The sequence below is a fragment of the Zootoca vivipara genome, chromosome 5 (genome assembly GCF_963506605.1).
Source record: "Zootoca vivipara chromosome 5, rZooViv1.1, whole genome shotgun sequence".
NCBI classification, from domain to species: Eukaryota; Metazoa; Chordata; class Lepidosauria; order Squamata; family Lacertidae; genus Zootoca; species Zootoca vivipara.
Genome location: NC_083280.1, coordinates 5,708,017 through 5,735,600, shown reverse-complemented (window position 1 = coordinate 5,735,600; position 27,584 = coordinate 5,708,017). Strand labels below are relative to the sequence as shown.

Sequence of the window (27,584 nt, the reverse complement as noted above, 5' to 3'; positions counted from 1 at the left end):
TGATTTCTGCCAAACACCTCCCCCGTAAGAACATAAGCAGAGCCCTGCAGGATCAGGCCAAAGACTCATTTAGTCCAGCATCCTGTTCTCACAGCGGCTGAACAGATGCCTATTACGGGAAACCCACAAGCAGGACTGGAGCACAGGAGCCCCTTACCCTCTTGCGGCTTCCAGAAACTGGAAGGGACCTAGGCCCCTCATACTTATGGAACTGCCTCTTCTGATATGTCCCGCAGAGGACCCTAAGGTCCATGAATAATGATAGCTTAAAGGTCCCAGGCCCTAAAGAAGGCAGATTATCCTCCACCAGGGCCAGGGCCTTTTCAGTGATGGCTCCGACCTGGTGGAATGCTCCGTCCCACGAGACTAGGGCCCTGCAGGACTTGATCTCCTTCCGCAGGAGCTATTCCACCTTGCCTTCAATGTATGTTTAAATATATAAAAGGATGTCATACAGAAGAGGGTGAAATGTTGTTTTCTGCTGCTCCAGAGAAGCGGACACGGAGCAATGGATTCAAGCTACAAGAAAGAAGACTCCACCTAAACATTAGGAAGAACTCCCTGACAGTAAGAGCCGTTCGACAGTGGAATTTGCTGCCAAGGAGTGTGGTGGAGTCTACTTCTTTGGAGGTCTTTAAGCGGAGGCTTGACAGCCATCTGCCAGGAATGCTTTGATGGTGTTTCCTGCTTGGCAGGGGGTTGGACTGGATGGCCCTTGTGGTCTCTTCCAATTCTATGATTCTATGATTCTATAGTTTGAATTAGCCTGATCCTCTATTCCCTTTTCCCCTTTCGTCTTCTATGAAGAAACCCTTTCTGGGACCCTACATTTAAATTCCTCCCTGGTCTCCTTGCTGGCCCTAGTAGGACCAACTTGGCCAGTTAGCCCTGGCAATCACTTGATGTCTACTGACTAGCCCCCCCTTTCCCCCAAAAAATGACCCCATGATTTTTGAATTTTATTGATATTGACGCTGCATTTTATGTTGTATTTTATGCTGTTTTTAAGTCACGTTTGAATCAATGTTTTATATTTGCTGTTAGCTGCCCTGAGCCCGGTTTTTAAACCAGGAAGGGCGGGGTAGAAATAAAAATTTATTATTATTTATTATTCAGAAGCATTGCTGCCTCCAACTGCAGAGGCAAACAGAGCCATCCTGGCTAGTAGCTGGAACATGAGGGGATGCAAATGTTGGATTTTTTTTTTGAATAGTCAAGTTACTTTAGAGCCGGTCTAATGTAAATACTGTCTGTTTAAGAGAAACAGGTGCCGGTGTTTCTGTTAATTGCCCACAGGCCCAAAGCCTTCTGCATCTCTTAGTTAGATCTTTCAGTTTGATTCATCTCTAAGTAGATCACTCTCTCAGTTGTTCTCAGTTCAAGAGATTCCCAGTTGAATCTTAGCATGAGAGTTGCTTAGTTATAAAGCTAGTTTGCTGTTAATTCTCGGGTAGTTTAATGGGAGTTTTGTGGGAGGTTTGGAAAGTGGGTAGACAACATTGCTAAGAGAGAAAGCATTGATCTTTAGTTTAAAGTCTCTTTAGATTCAGTTTGTTTTTCAGTTAAAGAAACCCAACCGTTTGTATTTTCATCTGCATACTTTTACAAGTGTGCAGCTAGTAAGGGGTTTCATATAAGGGAGATAATTCCCTACGCTCTTGGTGGTGTTTTCTTAGCCAGGTCAACTTCTGACTGCGTATACTCTGCGTGAAGCATACTTTAAAGGGCCGCTGTAAAACTGGGATATATGATTTAGATTAAGCAAGTTTCAATACCCAGTTTTCTCCTATATTATTCTTATCATGCATATATTATTTCTCAATAGCAAAGGGGTTGTCACCCTAATTCCCCCTCCGCAGCCCCCAAATCATCTTCCCGGCTGAGTTCAACAAGAGCAACCCTAAGATGCAGGAGGAGGAAACCAATAGGCAGCACCACCAATAGGCAGGATGCCACACTCATTCGTCTTGACCCAGCATGGTGGGTCTTGCAGTCGCCAAGCCCCTCTCCCTTCTCCTGAGCAGCCCAGCCTGACCCCAGGGAAACCCACCCAGGGCAGCAGAGAGCAGTCGGTGCACCATGATGTCTGGGTAGCGGCGGATGGGCGACGTGAAGTGGGTGTAGAGAGGCACATTGAGGGCGTAGTGGCGGAAGAGGGTCTCGTCCTCCAGGGTCCCGGCGCAGAAATACACAGCCATCTGCAAGGAGAGAAAGGAGGCAGGTCAGAGCTCTTGCAAGTGCAGGGGCCCCAAAGGCAGAACAAGGCCCAAAGGGGGGCACGGCTGACCCCCGTGGGGCAGAGGGCACGGCCACACAAGTGGCTCCCTATGGCAGAGCTTTGGGATCCATGTGGTAGCAGTGGTGGAAATGTCTCCATTTCCTAAGGTCAAGGAGCGAGCCGGCAGGACATCACACCGTTCAAAGTTGGAGTTCACTCGTTATTAGCAAAAGCACCATCTCCACAGACTTGGCTGGGTGGCAAGCCTAATGAGGACAGCAACTCATCCCCGTGAATCTGTTGAATGGTTCAAGTATTAAGGTTCATTATTGTTCCACAAGATGTGTATTTCTTTAAAGGCCAGAGTAAATATCATGACCTAGTTTTACAGCTGTGAAGCAGGTGCTGTTAAGTTGTGTTAATTAAGCTGTGCCAGCAATTGGGTATAGTATATAAAGAGTAGTGTGTACCTCTTTCAGTACCCGGGTGAATGGGTCATACTTCTAGGGCTTTTTTCCAAGCAATTGGAGACTGCGCCTGCATGAAGCCTGCTGCTGCCGCCCTGCCCTTTTCATGCCTCTTCTGGTTCTGGGAGACCAAGTGGGGAGGAGAGCTTGTTGCGGCAGGAGGGGAAGACACCTGTGACTCTTCACCAGCTGGACTCATCTCTGCCTCTTGGCCTCACCCGTTCCCCTTGCCTGCTTCAGTTTCTCCTTCCGAGTCTGGACTTCTCTTTGCCACAGACTCTCACTCAACCCTGTTGCCTCTTTAGCTTCCAACACCTCCTCTTCCAAGTCTTCTTCTCCCTCTGACTACTCACTGCCACTCCCTGGGCTCTGAGCCTTCTTCCCTTGGGGGTTCCCCAGCTGGTGCCTCTCACCAGGAGTGCCAGCTTGGCCCCGTGACCAAGGGTGCCTGGGGCCAGGGCCGGTGCACCCATTAAGGCAAACTAGGCCACTGCCTAGAGCGCCAGAATGGAGGGGGCGCTGAACAGCTCGACCCCCGCCTGCCAGCTCGCCCCCCCGCTGCCCGGTGGTGCCTGGGGCCGCCTCCCGGAGGTGCGCAGGGAGTGCGAGCCTGGGGCTACCTCGCCACGCCTCTCCTCTCAGCTATTCAGCGGAGGCGAGCGAGCGGCGGCGGTAGTGGCGGCAAGCGCCCGCAGCCGAAGCCTTCAGCTATGGGCGCTGCCGCCGCCGCCCACTGAGGAGCGCACAGCGTCCCCCCCCCCTAGGCGGGAGGAGCACGAGCCAAAAGGAGAGCTCAGGGCCCTCCCGCCTAGGGGAGGGGACGCCGAGAGCCCCCCAGCGGTTGCTGCAGTGAGCAAGCGGTGGCGGTAGCGGCGGCAAGCGCCCGCAGCTGAAGCCTTCAGCTATGGGCGCTACCACCGCCGCCCGCTCGCTTGCTGAGGAGCGCGCAGTGTCCCCCCCCATAGGCGGGAGGAGTGCGAGCCAAAAGGAGAGCTCAGCGCCCTCCCGCCCACGGAGGGGACGCTGTGAGCTCCCGAGCGGCTGCAGCGAGCAAGCGGCGGCAGTGCCCACAGCTGAACCCTTCAGCTATGGGCGCTGCTGCTGCCGCCGCTCAGTCGCTACAGCCGCCGCTGAGGAGCTCAAAGCATCCCCTCCACAGGCGGGAGGGCGCCGAGCTCCCCCCTTGGCCCACGCTCCTCCCGCCAATGGAGGGGACGCAGGGGCATCAGCGGTGTTACACATGCATCATGACGCATGCGCCCAGGGGGCGCCAGAAGCTGTTTTTGCCTAGGGCGCAAAAAGCCATAGCACTGGCCCTGCCTGGGGCTGTGGGTGCCATGCAGCATGCATGGCCCTGGCACTGAAATTTGTGGGTGCCCGGTCCCTTCATGGGGAATTTTGTGGGTGCTCGGGCACCCAGGACCCCAGAGAGACGCCTCCCACCATTTATCTGTGACCAACCAGTCTGTGACACCTAATAGATTGGGAGCTGTGGTCCAAAATCATTGGGCAGCACCACATTGGAGAAGGCTGGATTAGTGCCTGGAACAGGATTTTCCCCACCCCACTCCGCCCCCAGCAGAAAAGGCCTTGAACACCCCATCTCTTTTCTGACAGCTTTTCCTCCTCCGCCGTCTTGCCCTGCTGACAACTGATTGACAACTGCCCATCAAGCATTTAATGAAGCAGAACAGCTACCACCTCTTGCTTCCTCCTTCTCTTAGACACGCCTGCTTTTGGAGAGCGGAAGCTCAAGGCAAGGAGGCGGCTGGATATTGTTAAGCCCTTGCTAGCTGCAATTGCTGCATTAATGTTAGGAAAGGGAAGGGAAAAAAGAAAGCAGCACTTTGGGTTCTCATCCGTGGGATTAGCAGTGGAAATGTTAACTGAGTGTAACCTCCTCTGGCCGAGAGGCTGAGTTGGGGACTCACTTCTTCATCAGCTTTGTCTTCCTTACAACCCTCCTGCAAGGTAGGCCCAGGTAGGTTCATAAGGCTGTTAATGGCTGCTAGCCGTGATGGCTCTGCTCTGCTTCATGAATGCTGGAAGATTCAGGAGAGACAAAAGAGAATACAGTGGTACCTCGGGTTATGAACTTCAATTTGTTTCGGAGGTCCGGTCTTAACCCCAAACGGTTCTTAACCTGAGGCGCGCTTTCGCTAATGGGGTGTCCCGCTGCCGCTGCGCCGCCAGCGCCCGATTTCCATTCTCATCCTGGGGCAAAGTTCGCAACCTGAGGTGTTAGCGGAGTTTGTAACCTGAAGGTGTTTGTAACCCGAAGCATTTGTAACCCGAGGTACCACTGCACTTCTTCACAAAGCACATCGTGAAACTGCGGAACTCGCTCCCACAAGAGGCAATGATCACCACCAACCTAGATGACTTTAAAAAGAGAACTGGACAGATTCGTGGAGCAGGAGACTATTGAGGGAGGTACCAGCTACAATGGCTCTGCTCTGCTGCCACAATTGGAGGCTGCAATGCGTCCGCATGCCAGTTGCTGGAAATCACAGGAGGGGAGAGGGCTCGGATCCTGCTTCTGAGTTACTTACGGAAACTCCCTCAGGAAGTTGTGGACTCTCCTTCCTTGGAGGTTTTTAAGCAGAGGTTGGGTGGCCACCATCCATGGATAATTCAGCAGAGATTCCTGCATTGCAGGGGGTTGGGCTAGGGGACGCTTTGAGTCTCTTCCAACTATCTGATATGATGTTCTGGGTAGCCACTGTGAGAGCAGGATACTGGACTACATGGGTCACTGGCCTGTGGGGTTATTCTTATGTTCTTAGCCCTGCCTCCGTATCACAGAAGGAGCAGCTGAGAAAAGAAGCCCCTGTTCTCTTCACCCCTCCTTCTGAAATGGGGGTCGGCGAGTGGAGAGTAATAATGCAAGCGCGATCTACCTGACAGAAGAGCTGTTTGAGTGACAGGGCTAACATATAAATGGGGGGGGGGAGCAGCAGCAGCAGCAGCAAGTATTATTAGGATTAAGGAAACAGAGAACGTCAAATTGGGGTCGTCTTTCTCCAGAGTTTTAGGCAGGCTCTGCTCCATCCCTCGCGTTGCCAAACTCAGGAGTGTGGCCTCCTTTTCTTCAGCCAGGTTTGTCCGAGGCAAGAAGGCTGGAAAAAAGAAAAGCAGGAGGGACGGCTGGGCCTGCGAAGGGGCAGGGCAAGCCCAGGTGATGGATGGGGCAGGGGGACCAGGGGAACGGTTGAACAGATGGGCTCGCACGTCACGGAAGGATTTCCGCTGGGGCTGCCACTGGCCTCGGAGCGAGGGAGTCAGAGCCAGGGGATTGGCTTTTTCCGGCACCCCAAATCCACCTCGGAGCGGTCCAAGGTTCCCTTGACCTTGTTTGCAGAGCGCGGCTTCCCGTCGGCAGGGTTCCCACGCAGCCACACATGCACAGGCACACACCTGACTCTCTCGCCGTTGGCAACGGGAGTCATCCTTCATCTCCTGATGCAATCACTCATGGAGACCGAGGGAAGGACTGGGGACTTGGCACCGTGCGCTTCCCCCTCCCGACGGCTTTCAATCTAAAGATCGGCCCCGTAATAAATCAAGGCCCACTCAGCGCAGACCGCCTTCCTCTGTGGAAAGGCGCAATCTCCTCAAGTCGGCTGCCTAAACCGCAGCAGGTCAGGCTGCTTTCTTCTGGGGCTTTGGATAAACACGGCAAAACACCGGCCATGGGGAGGCTTGAGCAGGAGGGGGCAGTTTCCAAATGCTGATATTCACATGAGGAAGTGGGATGCAGCCACATGCCAGGAGCCAGGATCTAGGCTGACGCCATTTGTGCTTCGGTTCCTGAGTTTCTCATGCTGGGCAGAGTCCCTTCTCAACTTCTATCAGCTCAGGCTCTTCCCCATGGTTTCCCCCCCTACTCCACACCCAGCTCCATTGGAGGGGAGGCTGGCACCCACAAGGAAGGTGCCCTAGACTGAGACCCCAGTGAGCTGCTGCCAGTCAGTGCTGGCAATGCTGAGCTAGATCGACCAAATGTCTATCTCAGTGTAAGGCGGCTTCCTAGGCTGTGCCTACCGCCACTCCTTGTAGCAGTGAGTTCCATAAGTTAATCAGCAGAAAAGCAGCCCAATTAGTCTCCACCAAGCTTATAGAGGTGTGCGATTTCATGGGTTGTTGAAAAATGAACCCACACACATTGTGGGCTTGATTGAAGGTAAAGGGACCCCTGACCATTAGGTCCAGTCGCAGACGACTCTGGGGTTGCGGTGCTCATCTCGCTTTATTGGCCGAGGGAGCTGGCATACAGCTTCCAGGTCATGTGGCCAGCATGACAAAGCCGCTCCTGGTGAAACAGAGCAGCACATGGAAATGCCGTTTACCTTCCCGCCGGAGTGGTCCCTATTTATCTACTTGCACTTTGACGTGCTTTCGAACTGCTAGGTTGGCAGGAGCTGGGACCGTGCAACGGGAGCTCACCCCACCGCGGGGATTTGAACCGCCGACATTCTGATTGGCAAGCCCTAGGCTCTGTGGTTTAGACCACAGCACCACCCAAGAAATTGTGCATGGGGAGGCAGAAGGGAGAGGGAGAAGACTGGGAAGAGGAGGCATCGGAAGTTGAAGGGGCTACAAGGCAACTGATTTCAGGGAGCAAAACCCACCGGGGATGAGCTGCTGTGCTCATTGGGCCTGACACTCAGCCAAATCTGTGACGATCGTGTTTCTGCTTTAAAAAAGAGGCGTTAACTCCAGCTCTGAACTGTGCGAGATTTACTTTTGCTCCATGACATGAGTGCAGGTGGCAGTGACTGCAGGGCTCCCACTTACTTGCATGGGGCGGGAGAACATGTTGGTGAGCACCTCCTTTCTGGCTTCGGCATATTTGTCAGCTCCAAAGGTTTCGTTCAGGCTTTCCTGGCGAGAAGAGAAAAGAAAAAGGGTCTCTGGCAGCTGATGTAGCATAATGTCTAAGTCTAAGCCTAAACTCCAGAAGTTGCCCGGCTCCTCCTATCCTTCCTGACCCCTGGTGATGCCAGCTGCTGGAGCGCAACAACATCTGGAGGGCGTCAGGTTGGGGAAGGCTGGTCTAAGAGAATGAGCCTGGCCTCTATTATGAACTCAAAAGGCAGCCTCTTTCTTATTAGACTCTTAATGGGAATCACCTTCCCGCCACCTTGGGCATTAATAATACTAATATTAATTACACAACGATCATCATTGCAAGCACAATGATAGGCACACCGCTTGCTCTCGCCTCTCTTGCAAAATGCACTGCCGGCAGCCATTTCTCCAAGTGTCAGGACATTCTAAAAAGCAGCCCAGCACAGGGAGATTATTAGCCACTGAAAAACCCATACAAGACTCATTGCTACTACTACGGTATTATCAATTTATGTAGTGCTTCGAGCCAAATGTAGTTCGCAAGCACGAAAACCAACCACGCACACATTAAAATATAGGTATCCACGATTAAAACACACAATAAAACAATCCATTTTTTAAAAAAGGAAAAAAAAAGTTTTCGAGTCTAGTGAGAGGCAGCCGCATTCACACACACACACACACACACACACACACACAACCGAATCCGCAAAGGCCCTGGCTCTCAGCATGTCCCATGGGCGGACTCACATGCAAGGCCTTGGCAGAGCTGCAGTCTATCTCCAGGCCCATCTGGCTGCAAAAATCCATGAGGTCTTTGAGCATCTTGCTCTGGGGCGGAGGATGGCGGCGCAGCAAGGCCTTGGACGGGAAGGAGCGGTGCATCCGGTGGGCAACGGCCATGTTTGCCAGCAGCATAAACTCTTCCACCAGCCTGGAGGGGAGGAAGGAACCGTTAGGACAATGGTTCTCAAAGGGGGAGGGAGGGTGGCAGGAGGGGATGGCAAGGGCGGCAGGAAGATTCAAGGGCAATCAAAGAAACAGGTAAGCATTCCACTGTAGCAAAGCACAGCACAACATACTATAGAAATAATCTTTATTTTTAGTTGTTTTCTATGTTATAAATCAAGCACTGCTGGGAGTTGCTGCTTTTTGTTACCCAATGTATTTCTTATCAGTAACAAGCAAATTTTTATTCTGAAAGTGTGGCCCAGGAGGGTGGTGGGGACTGAGAACCACTGCAGTGCTCCTCCTAATGCATATCTTGAGAACAATTTGAGAATTGCCAAAGATACTGGATGGGCACCTGTCAGCGATGCTCCACTTGAGATTCCTGCATTGCAGGGGGTTGGGCTAGATGACTCTCGGGGTCCCTTCCAGCTCTACGCCTCTCTTGATCCCAGAGCCCTCTCCTTCTCCTTGCTTTTCTACCTCCCTCGAACTGTCACAGTCAAAGGCGCTTGAGCACCCATAACCTTGGTACATCTCAAAACAGAGTTGCTTTTCGCGACGGCTGCCAAGAGGAGGCCCAGGGGCTGTCTCCACGTTGGAAGACGGGCCTTGGAGCAGAGGCTTTGGCTTGAGGAGTCGGATCCATTGCCACTCTTGCCGTTCTAGCAGCACCCCAAATCTACCCCACCCCCACCTCTTATAACCTGTTCATTTACTGGGGCTTTTCCTCCAGAGCAACACCAACATTGCCAGTGATGTGGTGCAGAGATATTTTGCCTATGCAAACAAATCCTCGCCAGGTGGCAGTGTTGCTTCCTTTATGGACCCAAGAAAATCCCCAGCGGGATCTGAGCAGCCCCTCTTCCGAGGAGTCCGAAGGAAAGAAAAGACATATAAAAAGCAGGCAGGAGGACCTGCTCAGAATTCCACCTGCGGCACAGGAGAGAAGCACACAAAGAGTGCCTGCAAGCTCCTTGGGGCAAGGACCTGTCCTTGTGGTTTAACGCTTCTCTGCAAAATCCTGTCCACATTCAGCTCTGCGTTTGCCCAGTCATAGCAGGGGAAAGGATGCAGCCCAGCTGCAGTCTGAGGGGGAAAGTTTGGGGTCTGCCCTCCCCTGCAATGTTAATAACAATTAATTAAACGAACAGTTCACACACCAGGTTCCCAATTGCACTTGGAGTGACCAAATGTCCACACGACTGTGGAAGCCAAGCTGCTTGGGTGTAAAATTTAACACTCACCAAAGCCTAGCACTGCCCATTGATTCCTTTTGCCTAAGCCCATGTGTGGTTTATAGCAGAATGGCAGGCAGAAATGCAACAAAGACACCCCCGTTTATGGCACTCCTGGCCCAGCCCCCTCCTGCTGCCCCCTTTCCCACTCTAGCCTAGTTTATCCTTTTCAAGGTACTTGACAGTCACTTGAATTGAAGTTAGGGATGGAGGAGGGTTATGCTTGCTCTGCTTTTTGCAGCCGACTGACCCAACCTGGGGGTCCCAAAGTTGCTCCCTGCCCTGATCAGATTGCGGACATTCCCAGAGTTTGCAGTGCAGTTTGGGTGCACAAAAAGTGTGCAAAGTAATCCATATATTTACATTTATACAGAATGCACGTTTGACAGAGATGCACATGGAAAGATACGTATTTGGGGAGGGGTGGGGCATGTGTACGAAAAAGTGCACAATTTGAACGGGAGCCTTTCCACGCATTCTTTCATAAAGCCCACAGAAAATGGATCGGAAGAGATCTGTGACTGAGCGTGAGTGGAAACAAGATGAGGCAGACTAAAGCTGATCTCTTCATCCCTACTTGAGGTCACCGTTGTCCCTGTTTCATAGAGGAAAAATCTGAGGTCAAAATGGCAGCAGCTTGTCCCTAGGTGAGGTGAGAGAGCCAAACACAGCTGCTGTGGAGTCTGCTACTTCTTCCTTCCCCTTCCAGGGGCCAGAGGTGAACAGGGTTCAAGGAAGAAAAGACGTGTGAGGCTGAGCTACGTCTTCCCAAGGTGACCCCTCCACCCTTTAAACAACACCAAGCAGCACGGATCCAGCAGACCTTTCCTGCCCTGGCCTGATCTCTGGTTATCCTCCTGTTCTTATCAGGGATTTGTGTCTGCCAGACCACCTCCCCAACAATCCCTTTGGTGCAAAAGCATGTCAGGATATGAGCAAAACTTTGCCGATTAGGAAGAAAGCGGCCCTATCCACTCGCTGGGCCTGGCGCCCTCATGGAAGTGCTAGCTGGGACCAACAGACATTCCTTCCCTGTTTGAACTCTGAGAAAGGGACACTGAAAAGCAGTATGCCCACCTCAGAAGAGCTCTCCCACTCACCCTTTGTTCCTGTGGGGACACTGTGAACATGGGAAAACAAGAAGAGCCTGCTAGATCAGGCCAATGGCCCTCCAATGGCCAGCATCCTGTTCTCCCACTGGGCACAGCTTAGGCTACCCAGTTTGTGCCCCTCTGCAGACTCGCCCTCCATGCTGGGCAAACAGCACTTCAAAGCTCACTTCTGCTAGGGGGCTTTTCCTTTCCAAGGGCTGAGCAAGCTTGGACCTTACTTGCTCCCTCAACCCTGCAGGGGTTTGCTGCCAGAAGAAAAGGTAAGCGCTCTGAAACGCCCTTCTTTGTAAAGAACCACCTGCCCTCTTCCACAAAGACCTGGCACAGCTTTTATTGCCATGTTGGGGGCTGCCACCGCAGTCTTCCTACTAGACAATCAAGGAGTGCATCTGGCAGGCTGATTCCTACCCATGAGGAGCTCGCAGTGGCACAGCCCTTCAAATGCAAAAGACTTAATATGGGGGCGAGTGTAGAGGGAGAATGTACCACTACACTGGTTGGGAGGGGGAGCTAATTTATTTATATTTACTATTGCAGTAATAGGGACCCAGGTGGCGCCGTGGGTTAAACCACAGAGTCTAGGGCTTGCTGATCAGAAGGTTGGCGGTTCGAATCCCTGCAACGGGGTGAGCTCCCGTTGCTCGGTCCCAGCTCCTGCCCACCTAGCAGTTCGAAAGCACATCAAAGTGTTGTTGTTTAATCGTTTAGTCGTGTCCGACTCTTCATGACCCCATGGACTTAGGCACTCCTGTCTTCTACTGCCTCCCGCAGTTTGGTCAAACTCATGTTCGTAGCTTCAAGAACACTGTCCAACCATCTCGTCCTCTGTCGTCCCCTTCTCCTAGTGCCCTCAATCTTTCCCAACATCAGGGTTTTTTCCAGGGAGTCTTCTCTTCTCATGAGGTGGCCAAAGTATTGGAGCCTCAGGTCCTTCCAGTGAGCACCCAGGGCTGATTTCCTTGAGAATGGATTGGTTTGATCTTCTTGCAGTCCATGGGACTCTCAAGAGTCTCCTCCAGCACCATAATTCAAAAGCATCAATTCTTCGGTGATCAGCCTTCTTTATGGTCCAGCTCTCACTTCCATACATCACTACTGGGAAAACCGTACCTTTAACTATACGGACCCTTGTAGGCAAGGTGATGTCTCTGCTTTTTAAGATGCTGTCTAGGTTTGTCATTGCTTTTCTCCCAAGAAGCAGGCGTCTTTTAATTTCGTGACTGCTGTCACCATCTGCAATGATCAAGGAGCCCAAGAAAGTAAAATCTCTCACTGCCTCCATTTCTTCCCCTTCTATTTGCCAGGAGGTGATGGGACCAGTGGCCATGATCTTGCTTTTTTTGACGTTCAGCTTCAGACCATATTTTGCGCTCTCCTCTTTCACCCTCATTAAAAGGTTATTGCACATCAAAGTGCAAGTAGACAAATAGGGACCGCTCCGGCAGGAAGGTAAACGGCGTTTCCGTCCGCTGCTCTGGTTCACCAGAAGCAGCTTTGTCATGCTGGCCACATGACCCGGAAGCTGTCTGCGGACAAATGCCGGCTCCCTCGGCCTATAGAGCGAGATGAGTGCCGCAACCCGACTGGACCTGACACGACTGGACCTGATGGTCAGGGGCCCCTTTACCTTTACCTTTATTGCAGTAATATGCCACCTTTTCCTCCAAGCAGCTCATGGTAGCATACGTGGTTCGCCTACCCCACCCCCCCCATCATATTTTCTCACCGCAACCCTATGAGGTAGGGTAGGCTGAGAGGCAGTGACCGGACCCCAAGGTCACTCAGCGAGCTTCATGGCCAAGTGGGGATTCAAACCCTGATCTCCCAGGTCTTAGTCCGACACTCTAACCGCTATGCCACACCGGCTTAAGTGTGCCGGCTTAAGAGAGACCAGGAAGAACATGCAGCAGTCAGAATCTAGAGCAGAGCTTCTACTGGGCAATGGGCATGCAGAGCTCTACAGATCTGGAAATACAGAGAAATAAGACACTGGTTTCCAGCTGCCCGGGGTTTCCGAGGAAGGACGGGGTGGGAGGGAGCTGGTGCTTCTGAGCTTCTCTCAGCGTTTGGTGGGCTCCAGAAGCAGCCCTGATAAGCAGGAACATTTGAGGCACATGGAGGGGCGCTGGGAATTTTGCAACTCCCTTAGCAGCAGCAGCAGCAGCAGCAGCAGAAAGAGAGATTAAGTCAGGAAATGCTGCTTTGTGGTTCGGAAAAAGAAATGGATCATAAGGCAAAGCTGGAGCTGGAGCCCGGCTGGCAGCGAGGGGAGGCCGAGCCGGATCCTGGCTCAGCCGTTAACAGGAGCAGAGGGCCGGAGCACTCCTGCCTGCCTGCCTGCCTGCCTGCCACTCCAAAGGCAGGAGGGTTTTCTCTCTCTCCTCTTTTCTTTTCCTGAACACAGCTGGGCTTGGCCTGAGGACGCCTGGCAGGCCGAAGTGAGAAGAAAAATATTTCATGGCACAGGGAAGCAAGAAAACAAAACAAAACCCCAAAAGACAGAGACAGAGAGACTAGGACTCTTTGAAATCGCACTGAATGAATCCCATGTGAGAGGCACACTCCCAGGCCATCGCTCAGGTTTCCTCCGGGGCGTCTGAGCCAGCCTTGGCTCCCGGCTCTGTGGCAGATCCCACAAAGTGGTGAGACCTGAACTTTTGCCCTTTGGGGCATCCAGGCAAAGTTTCCATCGCAGCTACCCAGAGGTGCCCATCAAACAGGTGCTCCGTTTTGCCCCAAGGGGACAGAGAGAGCTGCCCTCCCACCCCCGCCCTCCACCCGACCGAAGGACAAAGGCGTCCAGGAGACTCTCACAATGTGGTGTCCCCCCCAGTGAAGATAGGTTGACATTTTACAGGTTATTTCTGGCTTTTCAGCTGGTTGACATAGGACTATATTTTCCTTGGTTCGGGGGGCTGCTTCATTGCCTTAGAGGAAGCTCGGAGCTCTGGTGGGCGAGAACACAACATTTCAAATAAATAAAATAAACAGGGCAGCAGCAGCAGCCTTCGGTCCCAGTTGTTTTCCACATTCACAAAAATGGGGGTTAATTAATTAATCCAGAAGAAGGACCGCGTCTCCAGGCTGAGCATGCTCAGTTATTAACACGAGGAAATGACTTCATCCGCGGGCATGCGCCAGGGGGGAAGGAAATACATTCATTCTTTTCTACCATGGAGGAAGGGAGGCTAAAGAGTGCTTTGGGTGGAACTTGCCCAAGATTGGCTCCCAGACCAGCATCCCCAAGTAACTTTGCCCAGACACGCTCAGGCACAGAGACGGCCAAATTCTGTACTCTTGGAAGCCGCTCTATGCTCCAGGCAGTGGCTCAGTAGCCAGAAAGTGTGTTTGGCCATACAAAGAGACCCCCTCGGGAGAGGTCAAGCCCCTTCATAAAGCCAAGGCCATGCGGCAGGGAGCACTTTTCACAAATATGGAGCGCAGGGGCTCAGTCAGAACACCACACACTCCTATGCCAGTGCCACATAACGTTCATTCCACACTTGCAAGGAATCCATCTTTGGATCCTTGGATGTTCCTGCCCATTAAGATGAGGCAAGCTGAACCTTCGCTGGTCTGCTTCTTACGCCTGCTATAAACCTTTTCTGTTTAGGCTAAGTCTACCCAGCCATGTAATTTTATTACGTGTATTTGTTTTTAAAACTGTTTGATTTTATACATATTTTGATAAGTTTCTTAAGTCTAATGTTATTTTAAAAAATCTGTTTTTAGCGCATTTTTTTAAAAAATAAACATTTTATACTATTTTACGTAAGTGGCATGTGTGTATGTATGTATGTATGTATGTGTGTGCACAGTATACAAAGCTTGGTTATTAAATAAAAAAGCACAGAGATATATTTCTTATCTTACATTCTGAAGTTATGGGAAATCAGACAACCAAAGAAAAAACCCCATACAGAATTTCAAACTTTTAAAACCGAAAGTGAGAAGCTCCTGAGCGTCACTTCTGCTGCTTCTCCATTCCAGACAGAAATGCCCAACCCCTGTCTTCCTTTTACTACCGTAAGTTCGGGGCTATGCAAGGCAAGAATATGTTCCACCTGCTGGGCATGGGAGGGGCTCCTATTAGGGCCTCACAACACACCCAGGTATGTGGCTGAGGCAGTTTGGCTCTCTGGCACATTTACCTCTACAATGCAGGCATTCGCCTCACTCATCTCATTTAAGTGTGATGTGTGGATCAGCTTGTAGATGCCAAGGTTTGAGGCCATGATACCTGAAGAAGCACTTCCTTCTTCCATAGAATCATAGAGTTGGAAGAGACCACAAGGGCCATCCAGTCCAACCCCCTGCCAAGCAGGAAACACTATCAAAGCATTCCTGACATATGGCTGTCAAGCCTCTGCTTAAAGACCTCCAAAGGAGACTCCACCACACTCTGACCAGAGCAGAATACAGTGGTACTATTACTTCCCTTGATCTAGACGCTATACTTCTATTGATGCAGCCCAGAATTGCATTGGCTTTTTAAGCTGCTGCATCACACTGTTGACTCATGTCAAGTTTGTGGTCTATGAGAACTCCTAGATCCTTTTCACATGTACTGCTCTCAAGCCAAGTGTCACCCATCCTGTATTTGTGCCTTTCATTATTATTATTTTTCCCAAGTGTAGTACTTTACATTTCTCCCTGTTAAAATTCATCTTGTTTGCTTTGGCCCAGTTGTCTAATCTGTTAAGGTCATTCTGAAGTGTGATCCTGTCCTCTGGGGTGTTAGCCACTCCTCCCAATTTGGTGTCATCTGCAAACTTGATCAGGATGCCCTCAAGCCCATCATCCAAGTCATTGATGAAGATGTTGAATTAGACTGGGCCCAAGACAGAACCCTGTGGCACCCCACTAGTCACTTCTCTCCAGGATGAAGAGGAGCCATTAATGAGCACCCTTTGGGTTCAGTCAGTCAGCCAGTTACGAATCCGCTGAATGGTAGCATTGTCTAGCCCGCATTTTACCAGCTTCTTTACAAGAATCTCATGGGGCACCTTGTCAAAGGCCTTGCTGAAATCAAGATAGGCTATATCCATGATATTCCAGGTGTTCCCACCTGCTCGCTGTGTTCAGAGTCTCAGAGGCACCTGCTTGGGTCCCACCACTTTCAGAAGCAAAGCCGGCTGGGATGCCAGGCAGGGCCTTTTCCATTGTAGCACCCAATAATGTGAGTCCTTTCTTTTAAGCTTCCAGGGCACTGCTAAGAGGCTTCTATTTCAATGGGTGGTTTTGGCACAGGAACTGCTTTGGTCGTCCTGTATGATGACGTCTGTCAGGAGAGAGACAGGGGAAATGTGCTCCTGTTCCCAGAGCGTGATGCTTGGGGAGTGGCTTTTGGCCCCAAGGAGCTTTCAATGTGGGGTTCCTCAGGGTTCAATTTTATCCCCTATGCCAGAGGTTTTCAAGAGTCCACGGCTCCTTTAACCAACTACATTCTTTCTGCGGCTCCTCCGTGGGGCTCAGAAGCCCAGTTATGTCAACCCCTTGCCTGCAGAGCCGGTAGCTCCTCAACCCTTTCTCAAACACCCTCCCTTGTGGAGTGTTCCCTCGGCCTCCTCTCTCCTTGGGAGTCCTCCGGGCAGCTCCTGCTTCCATCCCTGGTCTCCGAGCTGCCCCCCCCAAAAAGAGGCACCCCTGGGAGGCACCATTTGCTTGCAGAGCTTATAGCCAGAGCTGCTGCAATAAACAGAAGTGCAAGCCTTTGGGAGGCAGAGATGCAAGAGGGCATCAGAGGAGGGAGGGAAGGAAAGAGGGACAGAGGCCAGGGTTGCCGCCGGCACCCCTGATCATCCTTCAAGGCACCCCAGGGTGCCATGGCACACTGGTTGAAAACCACTGCCCTATGTTATTTAACATCTACATGAAACAGCTGAGTGGGGTCATCCAGAGTTTTTGGAGTGTGATGTCAGCAATATGCCAATGACACTCAGACCTGCAGGTGAGACAGTGGATGCGCTGGTAATGGACTGGATGAGAGCCAACAAACTGAAGCTCAATCCAGGTAAGACAGAAGCAATGTTAGTGGACGGTTCCCTAGAACCAGGCAGTAGCCTTCATTATACACCTTTAGGCGCCAGGCGAGAATGTTCCTCTTTAACCAGGCCTTTGGCTGATTGACATTTGATGCCCTTCCAAATGTGTTGTGGAAGGGGGGGATTATTGGGTTGTCTTTGTTCCTTTTTATAATGTATTTTGTGGTTTTTTTTATATTGTAATTTGATGTTGTGAACCGCCCTGAGATCTACAGGTATACAAATTTAATAAACAATATTTAGCTTTAGTATTTTTGTAAGCCGCTTTTAATTTATTGATAAAGTGGGGTAGGAATAAACAAAGCCTTGCTGCAGGCGTAGGATGCCTCTCACTGCCAGATCTGGGCGATGATGAAAATTTGTATACCGCTTTAAACCTGCAGGTCTCAGGGTGGTTATGGGCAGACCCAAAATGGGGGAGGAGTGCCAGGATTTGCTTAGCAACAAGCCTGCTTGTATCCTCGGCTCAACAATCTGGCTTTTGAAAAACAAAAGGACCTCAAAATCACACCCGGCTTTGCTGCGTCGCCAGCAGCTTTCCATTAAAACGCCGCTGCAGCACGGTCCATGTCTGCCTGGTCCAGCCCTGCTGCCAAAAGGCCATTTGTCTCTTTGCACAGCCAGGGATGAACATAGTAGTGGAGCTGGAGAAGGCAGGACAGGAAGGGAGCAACTTTCCCAAGATTGCTCCATTAGCTCTCACCAGGCATTTTGGGATGAGCGCTGATGGTTTCCCTTGGTAATGAACTCCGACGCAGGAGCGTGATGCCCTCCTCAATGTCAGCGGGAGCCGCTTCCCAGCAAAGGATGCCTACCGTGTTTCTCATATTATAAGACATGTCTTATATTTATTTTTTCCTCAAAAAAACACACTATGGCTTATTTTCAAGGGATGTCTTATTTTTTTCCTCCTCCTCCTGCCGCGGTCGGCATTGCTGCTGCGCCTATCATTATGTCTTATTTTCGGGGTATGGCTTATATTCCTTGAATGCTTAAAAATCCTGCTATGGCTTATTTTATGGGTATGTCTTAAAATATGAGAAACAGGGTAGAGCAAGCAAGACTCGGGTGACAGAGCTGCTCCCTCCCACTCCGGGAAGAAAGGGAAGGCAGATGCAGAAAAATCCAGACAGGGCTATGCAAAAACCAGTGGGTGTCATTGGGAGCACCACAGACCTAATCCTAGACAGCTAAATATCCTGTCTGGGCCAAAATGTTCGCCGCTCGTTACCCTCAAAATGGCACGGAGCACACAAGAGTTACTTAGCGGAGCACAGCCTCTGCTTTTGCTGACATGGCACACTTTTCACGCAGAGGGTCCAACTCGGCCCCTCAGTGCAGGAATGAGGCACAAGAATCTCCCCGCCTCCTTCTGTTGCCACAGGAACGCAAACCCAACCAGCGTACTATTATGAATTATTCAAATCCTTTATTAGCCAGTGCCTTTCTGGTGCCCAAAGGGCCATCCAATGAAGAAAAAAAGCAGAAAACAAAACGGAATGGCTTGCAAAACCAGAAAAATAGTCCCCGTTTGCTTCTGTTTTGAAAAGACCAGATGGAAAGGGTGTGTTTTGCAATCTTTCCTGTGTCAACCAGGGAAGGGCCGTAAGGAGGGTGGGATCACAGATCCTCATAGGAAGCTACCTTATATCCTGTGCCAATCTAGCTCAGGGATGCTGGGGCTCTTGTCGGACTCCAGCTACCACCGCCCCTGACCATCGGCCATGCTGGTTGAGGCTGGTGGGAGTTGGAGCCCAACTGCCTTGGGGGGGGGACAAGGTTGGGGAATGCTGCTCTACACTCAATGGTAGCAGCTCCCTTGGGCTTTGGGGAGGAGCTTATCCCAGCCTGACCTGGAGATGCCGGGGCCGGAGACCTTCTGTGTGCAAGGGCATGCGCCCTTCCACTGAGCCATGATTCTGGTGCAGCCATAAGAAATGGATGGAAAAGGCTTGTTCTGTGCCACGACAGTCCTCACTTTGGGCAGACGGAGCTCTGAACCATGTTTGAGACAAAGATCAGAGCTGGGGTGGCAGGACAGTGTCAGAGAGAGGCGCTCTCCGGGGTATGCGGTACCCAGGTTGTGATAAGGGTTTTGTGTAGGTTGGTTGGCAACCGTCTGTCTTCGGATTGTGCCTTTGGGAGTGAAGGCAAGCTGTTGGGAGGTTACAGCGCCTGCTGTGGCTGTAGAGGCTGATACAGGAGAGACATGTTTTGTTGCAGCTGGGGCAGATGAAGGCATCTGGTTGTGCTGCTGCAGATGCACCAGGGTGTTTCTTTTCTCTGTGCTCCTCGCAGCGAATTAGCAGACCGTGCAGCTGGAATAAAACTGCCTGAATAGCACTGTGCTGCCCCATATCCACAAAAGGAGCCACAGCTCTTTCCTGGAACAGGGAAGGGTCACAAGAGCACTAGGAACAAAAGGCACCACAGACCTCTGGTTGGAGGGGTTAAAGATCAGAAGAGGGTTCCTGCGTCCCAGTTGCCAGCAACTGAGTGCAAATTCTCCTTTGAAGTTCAATAGCCACAGGAGATCTAATGCAAGGGACTTGGGGGCCATATCCAATGTAGTGCTATGGGAACATTTGGTCAACACAAGGTTTTCTGCTTACGCAATGGAACGTCCTCCTCCCCAATTGTTTTAGTGGTTCTCGAGACCCTCTAGAGCAGATCTGGGGATGGCACAAGGCGCCAGGGCAGTCCTGTTGCAAACTGACATCCTTGCACCGACAGGATGCATTAGCCAAATACAACCCATAACAATCAGCAGGTGGTGGTGGTGGTGAAGAAGAGGCAAAATATGGAAAGCGAAGGCTGCTGGCAGGCTGCAGTGCACAGCCCAGCGAAGCGCTGAGACCCATTAGGCGAAAGCACAGAGTCGGAAAGGTTAACAACACCATTTGATCTTTATGATAGCGGCTCCATTAAGGCACACTTCCTTAAACACATTTGGTGTTAAAGGCACCCGTGGGGAGGGTGTGGGAGGGGAGACACCTACTCGGAGAGCTACTTCTACATTTCAATTAACTTGACTGCTGCATGAGCTGTGGGCAAGCATCCTCATTACAATTTCAACAGAGCCTTTGGCCAGCCTCTTTTAACATCTTCCCGCACTTTCTTTTCCCTCTGAACACCCCTCTTTCGGCCACCAGCTTTCCTCCTTCCCTACTCGCAGGTCTCTCTGCATCTCCATCGGTTAGCCTTCCCTCTCTGTGCCCCCAAACAGGCATACTCTTCTCCTGCAACCATAATCCCTACTGCGTTCCCCTTCAGCTCCCCTTTTCTGTCTTCTCTTCTGCAGCCCGTTCCCCCCTTTCCCTCCTTCAGTCTCTGCCTCAACTCCTACTTGCTGAATTTGGAGGCAAAAAGCACACAAGGATTCCCCTCTCCCAGCAATTCAGGCACAGAGGGAATTTCAGGCACCGAAGGGACAGACAGCATGGCCGGATGGCTGGCTGGCAAAACTGGTGCCGAGTCTATCAAAAACATCTAAATCCAGGGAAAGGAGAAGCAATGCAGAGATGGTGCCCTAGACAACCTCTCACTGTCACGTTTGCTATATGCAGGTATTAGAATTCCACCAGGGGCTGCAAATTTTATGTTTCTATATGGTTGCAAGCAGATGTGATATATTTTTACGACACAGCAGTATATAAATATAAATAAATAGCCAGACACCAGGAGATGGGGCAAAATAGGCCTTAGGAGCTCCTTTATTTTGCACCAGAGCTTTCTCCACGGAAACTTACTCTTTAAAGCTTCCTTCGGGGAAACAGCAATCTGCTGGAAACTCGAATTGAAGTTTGCTGACTGAGCGCTAAAGAGTGAGTTTTTGCAGGGAAAGCTTGGGCGCAAGGAAACCCACCGACAACACCACTCAGCCAGAGAGCTTTTAAGAGTGGACCTGTGCCTGGAAGAAGCAGGGCAAAAGTAAGTGTGGAAAGGGCTCAAATGTACGTTAGAGGAGCAGGTGTAAAAATAGCCCTGGGTTTGCCTCGCAACCTTTGGCATTGCAGCTGCTTTCATGTGACAAGTTGTTGCTTGAGCCATTTGGGAGACTCTCGTTTCCCTTTGTACAATCGTCACTGGCCCATCTTTTTCCACCCAGTCTCTTCTCCCATACACACATGGGCTTTGTCAGTGCAACACTGAGCAGATAATGTTATCAGCAATGCAGGCAACACATTAATATCAACACAACACCCAGAAAATGCAAGCGGAGAATCCATTAGGGCCGGTGGCTGGAATATCTCGTCCCCAGCCCCATTTGGAACCTCTCTGCTGGAATGCCATGGCACTTGGGAGACGCCTGGAGCCGATTCCCAAAAGACTGAGAGCAGCTACTGAGCCAAGGTTTGCTTGAGATGCAAAATGGCTTGCTGGAAAGCTGTGCTGTGATCCCAAAAGATTAAAAGGGATTGTCAGGGGGAAGGAACTGTTGACAGAGGCACAAAATTAGGGAGAGGAAGAAGAAGAAGAAGAAGAAGAAGAAGAAGAAGAAGAAGAAGAAGAAGAAGAAGAAGAAGAAGAAGAAGAAGAGCTTGAAACAGTGTCCAGGGCCCTTTGAGAACACAAACTCGGGATTAGGCCTTAATCTGATACGGATTAGTGCCCTCAGTGCCCTCGGAGAGAAAGACATGCAAAACAGCTGGTTCAAAATGGGCAGGCAAGAGGCAGGGGGAGGCGCTGGAAGCTAGCTGTGTACATACTGTGTCTGCACTAGCAGGGCCCAGCCAACTTCAGCAAGAGAAACTGTTTTGCATCTTGCTGTCAACTCTTGCATGTCGAAAGCCTGGCTCCGAGAAGTCCTTGCTTAGCCAGCGGGCTAAGCCGCTCCAAAACTGTGAACAAGCGGCGAAGGGGACGGTACCAAATCTCAAGTGCAACCTGCCAACAGAACCTGCGGTGTGAGTGTGAGAGAGCTCTGCACAAAAACCAGAGCGAGGGGTAGGGGCAATTGCACATGCACACCCCAGCCGCCATCGCCACATCTCCCAGGCCCTCCTGAAGGAGCCAGGAGGGTCACTGTGCATGCGGCCCCCACCCCAGCATAGCAGCCCCTCTCGTCACAAGCTTCAGCGGCTGCCATAGGATACTGTGGATATAGTGGCTGTGCCAAATTCTCACTTCACTGCCGAGGAAATGGGGCACGTGGATTATTTGTGCCGAAGCACCCTGGCTCCCTTGATACATTTCCCCTTTCCAAAGATGTTCAGAGTGCACTCTTTACAACCCTGCAAAAACCAGCTGCTTCATGTTTCAAGCTCATGCCGTTTTGATAGGGGAGGGGATGCTTTTTTGGTACAAGGCAGCAGATTTACTGAGGAAAGTGAATGAGTGCAATGGTGCCGTGTGATCTAAGAAAAAATCATTTAAAATATGGGGTGGGTAGGTCGACGAAGGGCAAATGCAGGTGGAGAGGGACATCCTAGCATTATAGAGCACCTTGTGTGTGTTCAGGTTATTTCAGTTGGCTCTGCAACCCCTCTGCATGGGAGGCCAGGACTGTAACCATACTGCAGATGGGCCACTGAAGCGAAGAGCTTGTGCCTTAATGGGAGAGGCGAGATATGTTGGAGACTGATGGATGGCAGGAAACAAAAGGGTCCAAAAACAGCCTTAGGCATACAAGGAGCTGGAATCAGGCATCCTGGGGAAAGTGCGGGAAGTGTTGGTGGAACATCACTGGCTGGCAATAGGCAGGCTTTTCCTTCCATATCTTTAAGGAGGAATCAAAGTTGGAAGTGATCTTGGGAGCCTCATCTAGTTCACAGCCTTGCCAAGCACAGGATCTGCAATGCAGGCTGAAACAACAGCATCTGTGACAGGTGGCCTTGCAGCCTCAGAAGAGCAGCCATCACCTGCCAAGGGAGTGTATTCCTCTGCTAGTGAGATGCACCTAACACTTAGCTGAAATCTGCTTCCCCACAAATTCCACCTGTTGGGTGCTCTTCAAGCAATGGAATTCCCCCTCCCATGCACCCCCTAAATCTGTCCTGGGTTTTCCTCAACTTTCTGCTACAGATTTGAGGAGGGAGCAGGGTGCTGGGGGAGGGGGGAATTCCGACAGATTAGAGCCCATTTCTACACTCCTATTCGAAAATATTGTATTTCTACACTCCTATTCGAAACCATTTTGTGTTTACAATCTGAACTTCTATTCTCCTTCTGCCTTCCACCATGCCAGACCTTTCCTCCATCTAGCTCAGCATTGTCCACCCTGACCACCAGCAGCTCTCCAGAGCTCCAGGTTTCTCAATCCAACCTTGAAACCAGGTTTCTCCTTGAAACCAACCTTTTCCATGAAAACCATGTGCTTTTCCACTGAGCTACAGGCCTTCCTGTCTGTATCACCCCTCCTTACGTTCAATATTTCCTCTGGGTTGCGTTCCCAGGCCGCAGTGTTTTGCATGCTTCAGACTGCAGTTGTCAACTGGAGTCTGAAGGGGGCAGTGTGAGCAGGCTGGTTAGGCGAACAAGTAGCATGCAGTCCCCCTGGCTCTTGGTTTGCTGATTCCGGGAGGGAGGAATGAAAAAAGGTTGATTATGAATTGCTGGTGTTTTTATTGTGAAATCACTTTGATGTATTTTATGGGAAGTGACTCATAAATGGAAATAAATGAATTCTGAAGCCCAACCTCTAGAATAGCAAGAATGTAGAATCACCTATTGGGGGGACGGGGGACGGAGATGATCACAGGAGACGAGAAGGGGTTAAGAGAGGAGGAGGGCCATTTGGCAAGGGTGAAGGGGGTGGAAGTGGATTTGGTTTATTTGTACAGTGACTGCGCAGGATTTCTGGACAAACTCGACTTTACGGGGCATGCAGAAAAGAGGCCAGGCTTTCATCAGGTCCGAAGATGCCAAAGGGCTGCATGCTCAGCCCGGCCAACCTTTTGAGTAAATGCTGAAGAAGGAGCCTCCCCTTCTTCTTCTTCTTCAAGGATTCAAGTCCCCCCCTTAAGGCAAGCTGAGAGGCTGCCAATATGGTTTGTTTGTTGAGCGTGCAATCCATCAGAAATCTCTTGCTAACTCAACACACACGGCGTCAAATCAGCAAAGAAGCAATACTGCAGTTGAACTTGCAGAGATTTCACACAAGGCTTGTAAGATGAGTGAAATCTTAAGAGGATTTTCGTATCTCAACGACAGCTCTAGGGCTGAACAACTCGGCTTATTTACCTGACTAGGGTTTGCAGGCCACACAATAAGGTGAGGGTGGCACTTAGCTGCACAAGAACCTGAAGTTTAACCATTAGCTGTCCCCAGGGCCAAAACCCAAGGCCTCCTGAACCCAGTAGGCTGTGCAAGCAGCTGTCAGCTGCAGAATTCCAGGGCGGCCAGGCTTTGAAATATCTTCTAAGGAAAATAGAAACCAATCCTTTGTAGCCCCAAGTTTTCCAAATGGCAGCCTTTCACCTCCCCTCAAATGGGACAAAGGTTTTCTTGCACTTGTATGAAGCAGGGAAAAGGTATGTGTCATTGGGGAAACCACTGTTTACGTTGCCTATCATAAGTCACCTGGAGACCCTTGGTGTAAGGCAATGAAGAGATTGCAACGATCGCCGGAAGCCTGGCTGCATCTCAGCTTGCTGAGAGGGGTTTGCTTGGGATTAAAAGCAGACAGGCTCATCACCGCTCAGCCAGCTCAAGCCAGAGAGGCAGGGCTTGCTTGTGCTGTCTAAAACAAGGCCCTGCCACCCAAGCCCTGCTCTCCAATTTGTTCCCGGAACTTCAGGGCTGCGCATGGGCTGCTGTAGCCTTTACAGAGCGAGGTGCAGCTTCCAGGGAACGCTCCTTCCCTTGGCCTTATTAAGAAAAATAGCAGCTCCCCTCATCGGAAGCAGCGCAAAGTGTCAGCCTTTGCAGTAAAAATTTAATAACCGCCCAGCATAATCAGTTTTGCTGATCTTGCCTTTTCACAGTCAAAACTTGACACTTGGAGCTTGGAACGCTTTGAGTGTCTTTGGTTTGGCTGCTTCTCTTCCAACGTCTGCAGCGTGGGGCGGAAGGTGGGGGGAGCCGCTACCCAAGGCTGGTTCCACTAAGGTCAGTGGGTCAGATGCTATCAGTATGGGGCACCAGGGCTCCACAGAAGGATGCATCTCTTGTCAGGTGGGTTGGGAGCCGGTCTTTTGCACAGCAGCTGCATATACTGGCTCAGTATTTTAACCAAGGTGCCCATCACAAACCCAAAGATAGCTCCCTGGTGGTCAGTCGCTGCCGACTCGGATCCCATCAGTGTGCATGTGAAATTGGGGGGGACACTGTACCCCTGAATCCAAGTCCTGGGGCCAAACAACAGTCAAGATCTACTGTCTCCACGCCTTGCTTGTGGGCTTCCTAGAAGCATCTGCCTGGAAATAAGACACTAGCCCTTAATCTAACCCAACAGGGTGCTTCTCATTTTCTTAGAAAGCAGATGCTCTCGCCAGCGTTTAATCACCAGCTTCCAATACTTTGAATCCTCAGGTAATGGGGTGGCCCATCCTGTCTCTTGCAGGCTCTTTTGCTTCAGGCTGCATGCTGTTTCCATGTTGGGGGTCATTGGAGAAAGGGATCAAAAACAGAACTGCCAATATACAAATCTATTGCGTGGCTGCACTTGGAATACCATGTGCCATTGTGCTCACCACTCATTCTCATACACACACAGTATTTTTATGCACTTTTTGGTTCCTTTTTTCATTTTTTTCACTTCATTTAATACAGTGGAACTTCTGTTTATGAACATCTCGGTTTACGAACGCCGCGGACCCATCTGGAACGGATTAATTCACTTTCCATTACTTTCAACGGGAAAGTTCGCTTCAGTTTATGAACACTTCAGTTTAGGTACTCTGCGGACCGTCTGGAACAGATTAATTCACTTTCCATTACTTTCAATGGGAAAGTTCGCTTCAGTTTATGAACGCTTCAGTTTATGAACAGACATCTGGAACCAATTACACCCATGCTTCGGGTTAAATACGCTTCAGGTTGAGTACTCTGCGGACCCATCTGGAACGGATTAATCCACTTCCCATTACTTTCAATGGGAAAGTTCGCTTCAGTTTATGAACGCTTCAGTTTAGGTACTCTGCGGACCGTCTGGAACAGATTAATCCACTTTCCATTACTTTCAATGGGAAAGTTCGCTTCAGTTTATGAACGCTTCAGTTTATGAACAGACTTCCGGAACCAATTGTGTTCATAAACCGAGGTACCACTGTAATTTATTTTAAAAATGATACTGTAGTGCAGTAAAAAGGTTCAGAAAATGGTAACCAAATGACCAAGGGGATGTAGCAACTCCCCAATGAAGAAAGGTTGTAGCATTTGAAGTTTTTTAGCTTAGAAATGGGGTGGGTGGGGCATGACAGAGATGTGGGATAGACAGAGGTTTTTCTCTATCACTCACAAAATCTAGAGCCTGGGACCACACTCATCTTGCAGAAGAAGGGTTTGCATGGGGTTAAGACACATAGAATTAGGGACCTCCAGATTCCCAGACTATCCCTGTACCTTTAACCCCTCAGCTGACTTCCCTATCTGCAAATGCTATATTCTAGGCTCCACTCTCCAATCATCTCTGTCCCAAATACCTCTTTTTTTCTGAACTAAAAAGCCATATAGCTAGCATTCCAAATATACCTGCTGTCTCACTGCATCACTCAGACTTAGTGCTTTGGAAACACGTTGGGATTATTCCTAAGAGAAACGACTTTGCTGTGTTCCGGTGCAGCAGAGGCTTTCTCTAGGTTTGATGTCCTGCCCCACCTGCCTCTGAGCACTCGGGCAATCTTTGATGGGAGCGTAAGCCCCCCTGCCCCAAACCAACAGCAAAGCTTGAACTGGAGGGGATGAGCAATCCTTTGCTCTTGCAAAGCAATCCAGGTCTACTCAATTAGCAGAATTCATAGGGGCTGCAGAATTATGAGCTTTCTGGTAATTGAAAGCAACAGAAGCAACACCTCCCACAGACAAAGCACAAAATTCAAGCACTAAGGAAACGGCTGGAAGTGCTGACACGAAACTCAGGTTGCACTGAAGCCTGGAGGGTTTGCATGGAGAGAAAGGAGGGAGGGAGGGAGGAACCTCCGCGCTTCCTGGACTTTCTCTGTGTCCACTGTGTGGACCTTTTCTCAGATGCTAGACTGACACCCTTGACCTCGCTTCCTACTTCCCCCTCCTCCTTTGCTCCACCTTGCAGAGGTATTTCCTTTGTGTCTCTCCTGCAAAAGTCAAAAAGCAAGCACGGCTGTTTGCACATCCACCTTAGCTAGCTAGAGGTAGCATCTTTCCTATCGGACGTGTATTTCCTATAATAAGTTTGGCTTTTTTATTTTCCAGACTCAAAAGCCTCAGTGTGATTACATCAAGGGTAGAGTGCTCTAATCCAAGCTATTCATTTAAACTCCAAGGTATTCGTTTAAACTCCAAGGGCCGTCAGAAACACCAACCCTAATAATGGATTTCTAAATCTCTGACAAGGCTGTACAGTACAGTAAAAAGTTTTGGGCATCATTAGTAGTCTGGAAACCAAGCCTTAAGAGGAGGGAGTTGGGTTGAGGGAGTTGCGTAACTTCAGCCTGGATAAGAGGAGACTGAGAGGAGATATGATAGCTATCTTCAAATACATGAATGGCTGTCACATGGAAGGTGGAGCAAACTTGTTTTCTGCTACTCCAGAGGGTAGGAACCGGATCAATGGATTCAAATGACGA

General features: G+C 50.4%; 1 protein-coding gene across 5 annotated transcripts in view; it reads right to left on the bottom strand.

The window, feature by feature from the left end:
* Positions 1-27,584, bottom strand: part of DIS3L2 (DIS3 like 3'-5' exoribonuclease 2) — a 199,118-nt gene that overhangs the window by 5,851 nt on the left and 165,683 nt on the right. For all 5 annotated transcript variants that reach the window (XM_035132946.2, XM_035132943.2, XM_035132940.2 and 2 more), the window contains 3 exons: positions 8,287-8,470; positions 7,483-7,569; positions 2,051-2,198 (listed from right to left, as the gene is read on the bottom strand). In XM_035132946.2, the coding sequence (XP_034988837.1) occupies positions 2,051-2,198; positions 7,483-7,569; positions 8,287-8,470 (419 nt within the window). The remainder of the gene's footprint in view (positions 1-2,050; positions 2,199-7,482; positions 7,570-8,286; positions 8,471-27,584) is intronic.